Here is a 14,155-nt window from a genome sequence, read left to right as displayed (position 1 = left end):
GTTTGTTTTTAACGGGTGGCTGAATTTATTTGCACTTCACGAACCATTTATTGGGAGCAATCAGTCGAGTTCTTCGCTACCGTTAATTTTGAGGTGAACAAAATGGACCTGCAGTATCAGAGGGCGATCACGTTTAGACTTGGTGGGTATTATCGCGAGTGTAGCCTTACGGAGCTTTCACAGCATATGAGATTTTATAGTAGGGATGAAGTTATGTCACCGCAATTTGCTTTGTTTTATCAGGTTACTAGGCAAGGTTGTACACCCGATGTTCAAGATCTTGTATTTTGGAAACAAATTGCCAATCGGGCGTATGAGTCCAAATCTTCTCAAGAGAGTTACATACGGTCACTGATCCACGGATTCATTCATCGACTCCTCACGTCTAGCATTAACCACAATAAACATGGAGACAAAGTCCCGAGGAAGAATCTTTTATTTATGTGGAGCATTATTACTCCGGGGATTTTCTGTGACATCCTGTATATGTTGGCACATTTTCTTGGAGAAAACGTGATGAGTTCATGCCCGGGAAGTTCAATCAGTAGGGGACATTTTGCGACACGTTTAGCAAAATCATATCGCTTGTTGAACCATGGAATGGTTCCATCTTTGACATGTATTCGGGGGAACAATCTCACCATTAGATTTTTGGAAACAAATGAGGGTGGTGGAGAAAGAGAGAGGTGTTCATGTTATACCGACAGATGAACCAATGGAGCCGGCTGAGGGAATCGAGGAGCCAAGGCCGCAAGGAAGGTGAAATTTGCGAGCACGAAGGGAAATAAGGGCACAACCACCCCCACAAGACTCATCCATGTGTAGAGGCCTATCTTGGGATGACATGATGGTAGCTTATCTAGATAGGATGCATTTAAGTGTGACTTAGATTGGGGAGACGATGGAGAACATGGTGCAACACTTCGATATTGCACAACCACCGACCGTGGATAACAATACCCATATTGTCCATTATTGAATGAAATGTGGTCGGGGCATAATGATGGAGATGGGACAAGAGGAGCGCAGGAAGATGATGAGGAATGATTATCCTTTTATTTTTATGTTTTGGTTTGATTTGTTATGTTTTAGACTATTTATTTGTTTTGTTTTGTTATATTTTTTTGTTTTATTTTGGATATGTAACCGAATGATGATGATGTTTTCTTATATTACGTAAGAAGTTTGTTTTATTTTATTATTGTGCAGAATGAAGGGTTAGTTTTTGAACGAAAAAAATAGAGTTGTAAGTGTTGAAGAATATAGTCGAGAACCATATCTTTGAATAAGTGTGGGGTGTGTGTCGTTTTTTACAGAGTGTTTTGTTGAAATAAATGAGATTAAAAAGTGCCTATTGCATAATTGAGGTGAATTGAAGATTTTCCAGAATTGCATTTGGGCAAGAAGTTGTTTCTGAAAAGTATCCAAGATCCCACAACATTGCGTATTCTTTCCCCACTTCGTGGCATTCCTTATTATCGCGATCAAAAAAATTTCAGACTCGATCTCACGACGTTGCGTATGCTTTCCCACATCGTGGACATACTACAGTACATTATTTTGAAGATTTTTGCACCACATTTTCGAAGGCAAAGTTCTTGGTTTATTTTGTCAGCACAATCACGAGAAACAGCAAGAGTCCAGTTCCAGAAATTTATCGAAATGTTCAAGCTTTCCCACTAACAATCGGCTTCGATCTCGCCACTACTACCCTAGGGGATTCTGTTCATTTTTCTCCATTTTATTTTCTTTTATGTGCTTTACTTGTTTTATGTATAGAATGAAGGCATTTTATGAACTAAGTGTAGGGTAGGGGGTCGAAAAAGGATTTCAATCATTTTTTATTAACATAAGAAAAAATTCAAAAATTGCTCGATTGAAAATTTTTAAAATTTTTTATAGACTTGAAAAAAAGGTCTAATTCTGAAATCTAGTGAAAATTTAAAAAAAAAATGTTATATTGTTGTGTTAGGACTTAAGTTGCTAGTGTTGTGTGTGATGATTTAATGTGACCTCTAAAGTTTAACTGTACTAAAATGTTATAGTATATTTGTGGCTTCCCTATCCTAGTGAAATCATGAGACAAAGAAGCAACTTTGTATAGTTTGAGGGACATAATAAGTGTTTCTTTATGAATACATAGACCTAATAAAAATTCTACCGGTGACTTATTTATCTTGTGGGTCCTTTCTGTTAAAATAAAGTGAGTCAATTTCTCAAGTTTATCTGTTTACTTTTCCACAAACTTGAGTCTAGTTGAATATATTAAATAAGTAACAGTTCAGAAATGGAACCAATCTGTGGCCTTTAAGACTCGATAAGTTAATAGGTATGTCAAAAAGTCCCGTGGGACCCCGTTCTCGTAGGGGCCCCGTCCCGTTTGGGGAATTTTTTTTAAAAAACCGGGGGCGTGAACGGGGGTGGAGGCAAGGTTAACCCCCGTTTTAATTTCGGGGGCAGGGGTAGCCAATCCCATCCCGAAACCCCCATGTGGACCCCGTTAATAAATTACACATATATTAATTATATAAATATAATAAACAATAACATGATTTTGAGCTTCCAAAATTCATCAAAAAAACATATTTTTAAGTTGTTAGTATAATGTTTTTAAGATGTCATAACTTCTTTATTTTTAACATGTAAAATTCTGTTATAAATAGTTATTTGTTACCTAAAAAATATTTTCTTTTAGCGTAAATAACAACTTCTTTTAGCCCAAAAAAAGGCAGCCCAAAATTAACCGGGGGCGGGGGTAATAAAGGGGATTCGGGACGGGGGCTGGGGTAGGAAGGCTGAACATTTCGGGGGCGGGGGCGGGGACGGGGATGGGGTCCCATTAGTGACCTAAGGGATTCTGAGTACTCCAATGAATCTCTTAAAAAGTCACGAACTATAGCATTGTAGTAATAAAGTTAAAGTATAAAGTTGTTTGTTTGCTTTTTTATTATAAAAGTTGAAAGTTTGAAGTATTTATAAAAGATAAATAAAATAGAAAAAGTTGTGAAAAAAGAAAAAAAAGTGAAAAAAAGAAAAAAAAAACTCCACAAAAATATAAAGTTTCAATAAAGGTTTAGTTATATTTTTAAGATAATTATATTATATAGTATTTTTTTGTTTAAAGTTGAGTCGCTTGGAATTTGATAATAATTTTTGAAACAAAAGGGGGTAAATAAAAGGGTAACGGTGGTAGGAAAGCTAAAAATGAATGTCGTTCAAAATAAGTGGGAAGCGTTTATGAGGATTGTAAGTATTTAGTATTGGGGAAGTACTTAGGACCTTTTAGAGACAAATATATGCATTGAGGTGAAGTTTTATGAATGATTTAAATTTCGATTGTATTGTATGATGTTGGTAGCTAAGGTTTTGATGTGATGGTATGATAATAAAATCAGTTTTGCTTGAGGCCAAGCAAAAGGCAAGTGTGGGGTATTTTGATATTATCATATTTATACTCTTATTTAAGCATTATTTTAATACATTTAAGCTATATTTTGGTGAAATGCAAAGATATTTGGTACTAATAATGTTAAATTCTATTTTGCAGCCGAAAAGGACATTCTCGAGGAAAATGAGCATAAATTGAAGAAAATCGAATACTTGGAGGACTGAATCTGCAAATAGAGGAGAAGAAAGAAGAAGTTGTGCAAAATGCATGTCACGACGTGGCCACCTTTCCTGACACAGAAGCTTCCGGGACTAGGGGCATACGCGTTTTAAGTGAGGGCCACAACATGGAGGTCTAATTCCCACGGCGTGGTGACTAATTTTTCGCAACTATATAAATCGAGCTTTAGGCCAAAATTCGAAGGTTGGCTTGAGAATTAAGCTTAGGGTTGCGACTAAAACCCTCTGGAGAATCCATAGAAGTTCAAATTTCATTTGATGTTCAAGCATTGAAGAGAATTAGAAGAACAACAACATTCAATCATTCGGTTTGCTAGCTTTTAACCATGTTTAGTTTAGTTAGTTTAGTTAGCTTTGATTTTATGCTTGTTTCTGCTTTGATCATTGGCTAATCACCCTATACTTCTGTTTGGTGAAGATAAACTCGTAACCTATGTGTTGATTTCGAATTTATAGATATTTTATGTTGATTTTACTAGTGTTTGACAAATCACAATCCTGGCATGTTGAAGTTATAGCTTATATTGCTTATTATACAAGTTTTGTGTAGCAGATGATCATTCTAATTGCATGAATTTATTATATAGTTGTTTATGAACATTAAATAATTAGATCTTGTGATTGAACAAATCCTAGAATTAGGTGAATAAAAATTAGCACTTTCACTTTGTTAGAGAACATAATTAATTATTAATTTGTGCTTGATTTGCTTGTCTTGATCTAGGATAGGTAATTCATAGATTTTTCATTCATAGTCCAATTCATGCTTATATCAATTTTATGTTTAACTTGTTCTTAATCATTGCATGATAATTCATAAATTGGCAAAACTAGGTATCGGAACATGATAACTAGTAACTTAATAAACTGGTAATCACTATAAGTTATCCACTAGAAATCAACCATAGGAGAGGGGAATTCAGAACTAAACAGGAGTACTCTTTAAATTTGAATTAAAAATTGTTTTCTTTGCTTGCTTAGTTTTAGTAATTACTAAATTGATAGTTGTTTAAATTAAGGTCTGAAAAGATGAAGGTAGGGTTTTCAAACCCTAAACCACATTGACAGTGGTCTATAACAGTTTGGGAAGGATGACGACGGTCTCTGGCGAAGACATGCTCCGACGAAAATGGTCTCTGGCGAAATGGTCTGCTCAAGCGGGTTTTCCTTTTTTCCGTCAACAATGGAGAGGGAGAGATTGAAATATCAATGGGGTTGGGTATTGTGTTAGGTTTATATTTTCTTTTTAATTTATTTTTAATAATGAAATTGTAAAATGCATAAAAATTAGAAAATGAAAATATTAAGGGCAAAATTGTCATAAGAATTTTTTTTTAAAAAAAAAAATTTATGGACCAAACTCGCAATAAAATCAATGTTTCGGACCGTTGAATCAAAGTTTTGGACCGTCGGTGCTAGTCCGAAACTTTTTGAACTAAAGTGACAATTTTCGACATACCACAATGACCATTTTTACAGTTTTGTCTAAACTTTCCTTAAACTTTCCTTTAAAACTTGTCACCGGTTTATAACAATTTTTTAAATTTTAGTTAGAACATCAATTTTCTGGTAATTTTTAAAATACCAGACACAGAAACCTTAATAACTAAATTAATTTCGGTTCAATTATTGGTTAAATATTCAACAACAAAAACCCACTTAACCCGATCCAATCTACCCAAACCCAAAAATAAAACCAAACAACACCCTGGGGGAACCGGAAAGAAAGCGTGGCCTGAAAAATTCGTGTACAGCAGTAGTGGAGTTGTTGGTGACGATCATAGTAATTAAGATGTAGTACAGAGAAGAGATTAGGAGAAGATGGGTTTGATTAATGGGAAGAGATGTGTGATCGAATGGGTTTCGCTAAGCAATCAAGAAACGCATTCTTGATGTAGAATAAAATCAAAAGTAGGAGAAGATGGGTTAGAGGAAAGCTTGTAGGTGATTGAGAGGTTTTGATTTAGGGGTTTTATCTATATTAGCTCAATGAGTTTTAGTTTTAGTTTTGATTTGGTTTTGTAATTTATAAACATTTAAGTATTCCGTTTGTAAATCCATGATGATTAATATAAATCTACATTTCATAGAATTACACAAATTTTCAATTGATAAATTTATAATGCTATATACGGAACAATATACCTATACCAAAGGTTTTAACAATAACAAATTGAGGATTCCCAGATGGTGTAAAATTGTCAGTCGAGGTTAGGTCAAATAATCTTGAACATGATGATGGTGAAGATGTGAGATGTTTAGACGTCTTGATAGTTTAGAGTGGTTTCTATCACATCAATGCAATTTCCAATTGATCTTCCACGTGTCATGGCCTCCACTAACGCTAATCTAGCTTCACTATGATGATGCAATATCACGAGCGTGTTCAGTACACTCCATCTGATCAGAGCATCTGCTTCATCTTCAGTGAATTGCAACCATTTAAGCACCATGCCCAACTATTGTATTATAAATGAAATCAGACCATGATACAAAAATTTTAATTTTTTTTCCTACTTAAAAAATGTCGAATAAGGTGGGATACACACTCGCCCTCGGTCTCTCGTCTATTCAAAAGAGGTGAGTGCCCTTCTCGATCTCTTGTTTATAAAATTGAATTTGGTGTCTAGGGATGAGCATTTGAACCGGGGAACCGGAACCCGATAGAGCCGATCGGGCCGGAACCGGAACCCAATAGAACCGATCGGGCCGGGATCGGGACGATATTCTTGTGGATTTTTGAAACCGGGAACCAGTAGAACCGGCAAAAACCGGAACCGTATATTGCTATTTCTCGAGGAGCGGTTACAACATTGAAGACACGGCAAGAACCGGAACCGGTAGAACCGGCGGTCCGGTTCGGTTCCTATTTTCCACCAAGTTTGGTTCGGGGGCCGGTTCGGCCGGGCCGGTCATCCCTATTCCATTAACTGATGTCAATGTGACAAAAATTATAATTTCTTGTCCTTCTAAAAAGTGTCAAAATGTCGATAAGATAGACACACGCTCTCAGTCTCCCGTGGGTGAAAAAGACATGAATGCCCCTCTCAATCTTTTGTAAGTAATTTTTTGTCCCACCTGAAAAGGTGGAATAACGTGGGAGGGACTCACAAGGCTTGAGCTCTCATCTGTTCAAAAGACATAAAAGCACTGCTCATCCTCATCATCGAAAATAGACTTAGAAAGTTTGTCTAGTCCTGTCATTTTTTCCCACTTTGTTTAATTGTAGGATTATATTTTTTGTTTTTTCCGGATTAAACCTTAACTTTATTTTTTTTCTTGAAAAAAACCTTGCATTTTTTTCCGATATGGCCCTTTAGTCATTTTTTCCCAAAAAAACTTAAAAATTTGAGGGCTTTTTCGAGAAAAACTAAAAAAGTTGAGGGTTTATTGGGAAACGGTTAGAAGGTTGAGGGTCTTTTCGGAACAAAAAGACAAAGTTTAGGGTTTTTTCGGAAAAAATGAAAAAAAAAATACAAGGTCTTTTTCAGGGGAAAAAATAAAGATGAGGTTTAATCCCGAAAAAATAGAAAATATAAGGGTGCGTTTGGTTGTGGAAAATTTTCCAGTTTTCCTGGAAAATTTTCCAAGGAAAACGGAAATTTTGAAAATGCGTTTGGTTTATTAAGTTTTCCAAAATTTTCTAAGAAAATGAAATTTTTCATTTTTCCAAATTGTATGTAAATTAGAAAAACAATTTTTACAGTTTTCCAAAATTTTCTAAATTTCTAAGATGGAAAATGAAAACTCCACCGTTTCCAACAAAATGCGTTTTCTAAAATTTTTATTCAAAATCGAAAATAAAAACCCAACTCTATTTTCTGAAAACATTTTCTTGGAAAATGAAAACAATTTTCCACAACCAAATGCACCCTAAGCTCTTTTATGAGATGAGATGAAACATGAAGAACATACTTTCTCCACGTCACCGTGATGTCCTTTCGAGTATCCATATATAAGATGCTCTGCTACTAAGCCTCCAACAATCACACATAAGAACTTGCTTAATACCTAAGGAAAAAGAAACCGATCAATATAAGTCACATGATGAAATTAAAAAAGCACAATACAAGTAGAGAAGAAAAGTAGGCCATGTTTGTTCAATAAGTAAGAACATCATGGCCTTGAACATCATTTGGTGTGTATTGGACTGAGACTGATGTAAATGGGACAAAAAGTGTAATTTTTTGTCCCACCTAAAAGAGTACAACAAGGTGGGATGTAGACCCGCTCCTGATCTATTGTTAGGCCTGGCAATCGTGTCGTGTTCGGGTTGGCAGGTGGCGGGTTGGCGGGTCAAAGTACACCAACCCAAACACGACCCATTTAGCTATACAGGTCATGGGTTGGCGGGTTAGGAACATAAACCTATATATGACCCGTCAACCCATTTATTTATACGGGTTCATCGATTGGTGGGTTCGTAGGTCATATTCCATAAATAAAATTGATAATTAAATATGAATAAATTCTTGATGTAAACATATCCAAATTTTAGACACTTAAATCTAAACATCCAAATAAAAATTAAAAACATTCATAGAATCATGTTCAAGCTAAAACATTAATACAAACGTATTGCACAGGTCAAATGGTCAATGGCATCCTATCGTAGTGTATAAACTGTATAATACTCGAGTCTTAATACATTTAAAAAATATATAATTTTTTTTATTAAAATTCTAAACGGGTTGGCAGGTCGACCTGTATATTTTTTGAGAAACCCATATATGACCTGTTTAATAAACGGGTTGGCGGATTGAAAAACTCAACCCAAACCCGTTTATTTCTTGTCGTGTCACGGATCGTGTCAAAAAGTGTCAGACCTATCTATTGTATGTACAAAAGACATGAATGCCCTCATCATCCCCGTTAAGAAAACTATGGATGCGTATGGTTATAGAAAATTTTCTAGTTTTCTAGGAAAATTTTCCAAGAAAAAGGGAAATTTTGAAAACCCTTTTGGTTCGTTCAGTTTTCCAAAGTTTTCTAAGAAAATGAAAATTTTCAGTTTTCCAAATTGTATGTAAATTATAAAAGTGATTTTTACAGTTTTCCAAAATTTTCCAAATTTCTAAGATGGAAAATGAAAACTTCAACGGTTACAATCAAACATGTTTTCTAAAATTTTCATTGAAAATTGAAAATGAAAACTCAAGTCTATTTTCTAAAAATATTTTCTTAGACGACGTGGTATGGGCCGGAACGAGAAGCAACGGAGCTGAGTTGGAAGAGGGAAACGGCGTCACGACGCGGGGAACACCCCCCCCCCCCCCCCAACTCGTTGAAGCTCGTTATGGCGAATCTCGTGGGCGTTAAGACGGATTGCAACGTATAAAATTCGAACGTTTTCTTCACTCGACCGTTTGCAAACAGTCAAAACTAAAAAAAAAAAATACCTTTTATCCTTATAAATACTACTTTTAAACCATGTTTTTAAACCTTTCTCTCATTCTCTCTATATCTTATACACATATTTTCTTTAAAATTTTTAAAAAATGGAGCAAAACCCAAACACCCCCCCTCCATCATCAAACCCAAACACAACCTCGCCTCCCGGATTCGCGGGTTATGAAAATTATTTCAACCTTTTATCGTCTCAAGGCTCACCACAAATCTCATACCAAGGCGCTTCTTTTAATCCCGCTTCACCGTCACTGCAATTTCCCAACTCACCTTACCTTCAACAAAATTTATTTGGTCAACCAAAATTTACAACAAAATCTTTTCTCTACTTTTGCTTCGATGCAACAAACAACCAACCAACCATCGCCTTCAACACAACCATCTGTTCAAGTGGAAGCGGGACGTAGTAAGAGAGAGAAAGGGAAAGGGAAATCGATAGCGGTTGAAACAGAAAATGCAGACGTTCCACAATGGTGGACACCGGATGAGGAATATGCTTTGACAGCGGCTTGGTGTGCAACTTCAAAAGGCGAACTCCGCGGAAATGGAATGAAAAAAGGAGCTTATTGGGGGGCGGTGCTCGACAAGTTTCACGCTATTTTAAAGAAAAATCTGTATCGCAACAATGACATGTTGAGCAGCAAATGGGGTCAAATAACTAAGCGGTGCAGCAAATTCAATGGTATTTACAACCGGCTTGAGGCGCAACAGCAAAGCGGAACCAACGACTTCGATTTGTTCAAATCTGCTAAGGAACAATATCGGGTCGAAATGGGACATGTTTTCGACTTTGAAAAATCATGGGAGTTGTTGCGAGCGAATTTAAGGTAGAATAAAACGCCTACATCGTCGGAGGTTCAATCCAAAAGGTCTCGTAATTCGAGCTCGGTTGACGTGTCGGACGTACGGACTCACATCGACCTAAACGCCGACACCGATGAGATCTCGGATGATATTGAGGAGATAACCCCACCACGACGACCGCCCGGACGCGACAAAGCGAGGTGCGCTGCAAGGCATGCGGTGGAGGTTGAGGCGAAAGTAAAAGAGGCGGCGGAAATGAGAGCGAAATTCGACGAGCACAATTTATTAATAAAAGAAAAATATGACTTGAAACGTCGTCATTTGGAGTTCCTAGAAAGGCAGGCACGGGAGAAGCATGAGCAAAAAGTGAGAGAACTAATGACACATCAGTTGTCAATTCTTCGGACGAGCGAGGATGGTTTAGCGCCTGAGGATCTAGCGGTGCTACAAGCAATGAAGGAACAAATTAGGAAGAATATTTGGGTTAATTAGGATTGTTGTGTTGTTTTAGAAGTAAGTTGAATGGTATTTTAGTTACGATGTTAGGTTTAAAATTATGTTTTTTTAATTGTAATCGTAATTTTAGAATTTAAATATTATGACTTTTTTGTTTTTAAAATTTTATGTTTTATAAAAATATATTAATTTTAGTGATTAAAAAAACATAAAAAGGAAAAAAAAAAAAAAAAAAAGACTAGCAACGAAAAAAACAAAAAAAAAGGAAAAGAAAAAAACCAAATTCGAAAAAAAAATCAAAAATAAAACATATTTATTTTCAAAAAAGTTGGTGTTGCATCTTGTTGTCCATTTCCCCACTTGGTGTTGTAACACCATTTGCTTATGTGGCATGTGAGGTGGCACAACTTGATGTTGCATCTTGTTGCCCACACCCAATGCTCTTAGAAAATGAAAACAGTTTTCAACAACCAAACGCACCCTATGTTTTGCCAAAAATGTAAAGGGAACTATTTCACAACAAAAAGAACATCACGATATAAAAATAACTCACCGTGGAAGACAACTTGCGTTTATTGGCCTGCATGAATTATGAAACATGGCATGTTAGAGCTTTGTATCTAACTTTAGGCTACAGTTGTTACTAACAAGGGACAACACTGAATCGAAGGGCATTTATGTTTGTTGCACAGAGAGAGGTTAAGAGCAAGTCTCTGTCCCACCTTTTTGGATGGGACAAAAAATTGCAACTTTTGTCCCACAGTCACAGTCAAACACAGTACAACATGTTCTGTCATATCCTCTGTAGTAAATGAGGCCCACTATGATGGGGCTGGAGCAGTACATAGAAAAAAGTAGTCTCACCCGATGACTTGGCTTCACATCATGCAACGTTTTCTTTGATGGTTGTTCATCTTCTAACTTCATAATAAAAAAATAGATTTTATTATTAAAAAAAGAAGAAGAAGAAGAAGAAGAAGAATGTTGGAATTAATGACAAGAAACTATAAATAGATTACTGCAGTTACCTCTCTCAAAAACTCAAAGCCAACAAACTTGACACTCGCATCAACAACTTCATCTTGCTTCACATCTTCCATGATTGAAAATTTGTATGTTTTTGGTAAAACACCAAGCATATAGCCAATTAAAAAATGACCTGCTTCATGCTGCACTACTTGTCTTCAACTTTCAAAACATATCATTAGGAGACAGATATTTTAATGAAATTGAACTTTGTTTTGATTAATTTTTATTTTCTTTTTCTTATTATATTCCATAGACACGTATATTGTAGAAGAAAGATATTTTACTTGTGTTGGATTATATCATCTTCAAGGTTTAAATCATTGTCCTTACAAGTTGCAGAAATCTGCAATCCCAACAAAGATACTTATAAGAAAAGAAGTTAATATTACATATAATATATTGCTCTTGGACCAATAAATAAATGGAAATAAAAGAGAAATAAGCAGATGAGATAATTGAATCAACTGATAATCTATTAATGGAATTGGAATTTGAAGATATTAGAATATGAAGAAAATGAAATCTGTCATGTGTTTGGTTGGCTGGAAATGGAATGGAATACAATTCCGTTCCATTGTATATTTTTGTTTGGTTTGTGAAGCTGTCAAAGGATTTGGATTTTGGAATGCAAATAATGAAAATAGCATAAGTGCCTTTTATTGATTTCTTGTGCATAAAATGTATTTAAATGTTTGTAAAGGTCAGTAAATGGCCATTCTATTAAGTTTTTTGCCCACGAAGTTATTTAAATGGTTGTGAAAAATATTTAAATTACCCTTTTAATAATTTCTTGTTCATGAAAATTTTAGAACTATTTCTATCTAAAATATTATTTATGCATGATAAATTTATCGAAACATGACAACAAATTACGAAACAAATATTAAACAACAAATTACAAAAGGCAATGATAAAATGATGAAATCAACATACTACAAGTCTACAATGTTAAAAATGGGGGTTTAGAAAGGGTATTTCAGCCATTTATACATATGAGGATTGGAATTAAATTCCATGAGTTGTAGGATTTTGTGAATTTAGATGGACTTAAACTCCTTAGTCATTTCCAGCCCAATGCCGGAATGGAATTGAACTACATTCCAATCCTGGCTTATTCCTAAGGAATCCAACAAACTAAACGCCCCTTACATTCTTTGCATATTTGCCAATGTAATTAGGGAATTGAAAGACAAACCAATGAAACCAAATTAATTCAACAACAATGCCAAGAAAATAAAAGTACCTCATCCAATGGTGATGATTGAAGGCTAATCTTGATTGAATCAAGGATGGAATCATGTAATGATTGAAGAGCAGATTTTTCTGTCACACTGAGATCCAATTCCTCTACTGACAACACTCTTCGGGGTACCTGTAAGTCATCTAGCTTTAACATATGTAGTCATTCTGGCAATCAATGTGGACAACAGATTAAAACAGATGTTTTTAACGGCTTTAGGGTTAGAAATTGCAAAGTTAACACACGAATCAAAAATATGTTCCTTAACTATTCACAACTCAAATCTTACAATTCATGAAACATATGGTGCATTCCGATTGAATTGAAATCTTGTCTCAACTATCATCTAATCAACGATCTCCACTGTATGCCTAGGGTTAAATCCTTTATGGAATTCTATATAATTACACGGAGATTAATTGTTTTATTGATGAATTATATCTATTTCTGTCAAATTATTAGCTTGAACGATGTAATATTCAGGGAAAAGAAAAGAGTAATTTGTGAAACAAGTGATTGCGTGAAGAATCAGATATAAGGACCTGTCTGGCAGCAGCAAAGCCTCGGAGACCAGCAGGAGGAGGTAGTCGCTGCAACTGTTTTACTAAAGAAAGGGCCAATTTGAAGTTGCCCTTGGCTAGCTGCCTGTCCACCATTCTTAGTGAAGCACGACGGCGTCGTACCCCACAGCCGTCGCCGTCCTCACTGACTCTCTTAGTAGCGACTGCTATTGCTCCACCAGTTTCTCGCCGGAAATCTAGTGGAATCTCCCGCGCAATCGCAACGCCAACGGGCAGGTTCATTGATTCTCTCTCCCCCTATCCTGATCTTCCAATCTCTTTGTAAGATATGACACCAATATTCCAATTTTGACTTAATTGGGTCAAGAACTCAAGATGGTAATTAAATTGTAGAGCATTCACTTATGTTTACTTTTTAAAGAGTGATTAACCTTTCATTTTGAATTTTAAAAAATATTACTTTTAACCTTTTATTTTTCTAAATTTTTATATTTATCCACCGAATTTTATATAATTTGATTTTCTTTGATAATTTTTGTTCGTTAATCAATAAAAACTAAATTTTTATGTGTTTCTTTTTATATATGTATCGGTACAAATTTAAGGTGGTCAATATTTTAACGTGAATGTAGAACTTTATTTCGTTAATTTTTTTAAAAGAAAGTTGTTTTTTTATGCACGTGTCGATAAATTCAAGTTTGCTTATGTTTCAACGTAATTTTTTTTTTATGTTTTCGTGCTTAATTTTATGTATGTTTCTTGCGTATGAGTAATGTAAGATATAGTAACTTTTTCTCATTAATTCAAAAAAATGCATTATATTCGAGTTTGTCTATGTTTCAACGTATTTATTTTTACGTTTTCTTGCTTAAACATTTCTTACATATTAGTCGGGTCACATATAATAACTTTTGTTCATTAACTTAAGAAATTGGATTATTTTCGAGTTTGTCTACGTTTCTGTAACATCCAAAATCAAGGCAAAATTTTTATTTTTCAAATCCATAAGTTTTACAAAAATAAGGTTTCCAAAAGTCACGATCATATATCAGAGTATCCTAAAATCATAAAT

The 14,155-nt window shown here is 35.1% G+C and overlaps 1 protein-coding gene across 3 annotated transcripts; it reads right to left on the bottom strand.

Annotated features, from left to right (window-relative positions):
- Positions 1–5,709: 5,709 nt before the first annotated feature.
- On the bottom strand, positions 5,710–13,437 carry LOC145115107 (translation initiation factor 3 subunit I). 3 transcript variants are annotated; one of them, XM_079051283.1, is made up of 9 exons: positions 13,105–13,437; positions 12,566–12,694; positions 11,607–11,665; positions 11,322–11,475; positions 11,158–11,214; positions 10,847–10,873; positions 7,543–7,638; positions 6,739–6,755; positions 5,894–6,086 (listed from the first exon to the last, which is right to left on the bottom strand). In XM_079051283.1, exons 1-9 carry the CDS (start codon positions 13,363–13,365, stop codon positions 6,032–6,034), a joined length of 855 nt encoding a protein of 284 aa, XP_078907409.1. In that variant the 5' UTR covers positions 13,366–13,437; the 3' UTR covers positions 5,894–6,031. The 3 variants fall into 3 exon arrangements, with proteins under 3 accessions (XP_078907408.1, XP_078907409.1, XP_078907410.1); XM_079051284.1 differs by having other exon boundaries at positions 5,951–6,086; positions 6,706–6,755; XM_079051282.1 differs by lacking the exon at positions 6,739–6,755 and having other exon boundaries at positions 5,710–6,086; positions 13,105–13,435.
- Between the last annotated feature and the right edge of the window lie 718 nt (positions 13,438–14,155).

This window comes from Lactuca virosa, chromosome 5 (genome assembly GCF_052849685.1).
Source record: "Lactuca virosa cultivar CGN04683 chromosome 5, Lactuca_virosa_CGN04683_v6, whole genome shotgun sequence".
In the NCBI taxonomy this organism is placed as follows: Eukaryota; Viridiplantae; Streptophyta; class Magnoliopsida; order Asterales; family Asteraceae; genus Lactuca; species Lactuca virosa.
Note: the sequence above shows the minus strand (reverse complement) of the source record. Positions and strands in the feature narration are given on the sequence as shown.

Coding starts and splice junctions, on each gene's coding strand:
- LOC145115107 (XM_079051282.1), bottom strand. CDS start 13,365: ATGAACCTGCCCGTTGGCGTTGCGATTGCGCGGGAGATTCCACTAGAT. Junction 11,215..11,321: donor GCTTTGAGTTTTTGAGAGAG/GTAACTGCAGTA, acceptor TTTATTATGAAG/TTAGAAGATGAACAACCATC. Junction 6,087..7,542: donor ATCACGGTGACGTGGAGAAA/GTATGTTCTTCA, acceptor ATAATACAATAG/TTGGGCATGGTGCTTAAATG.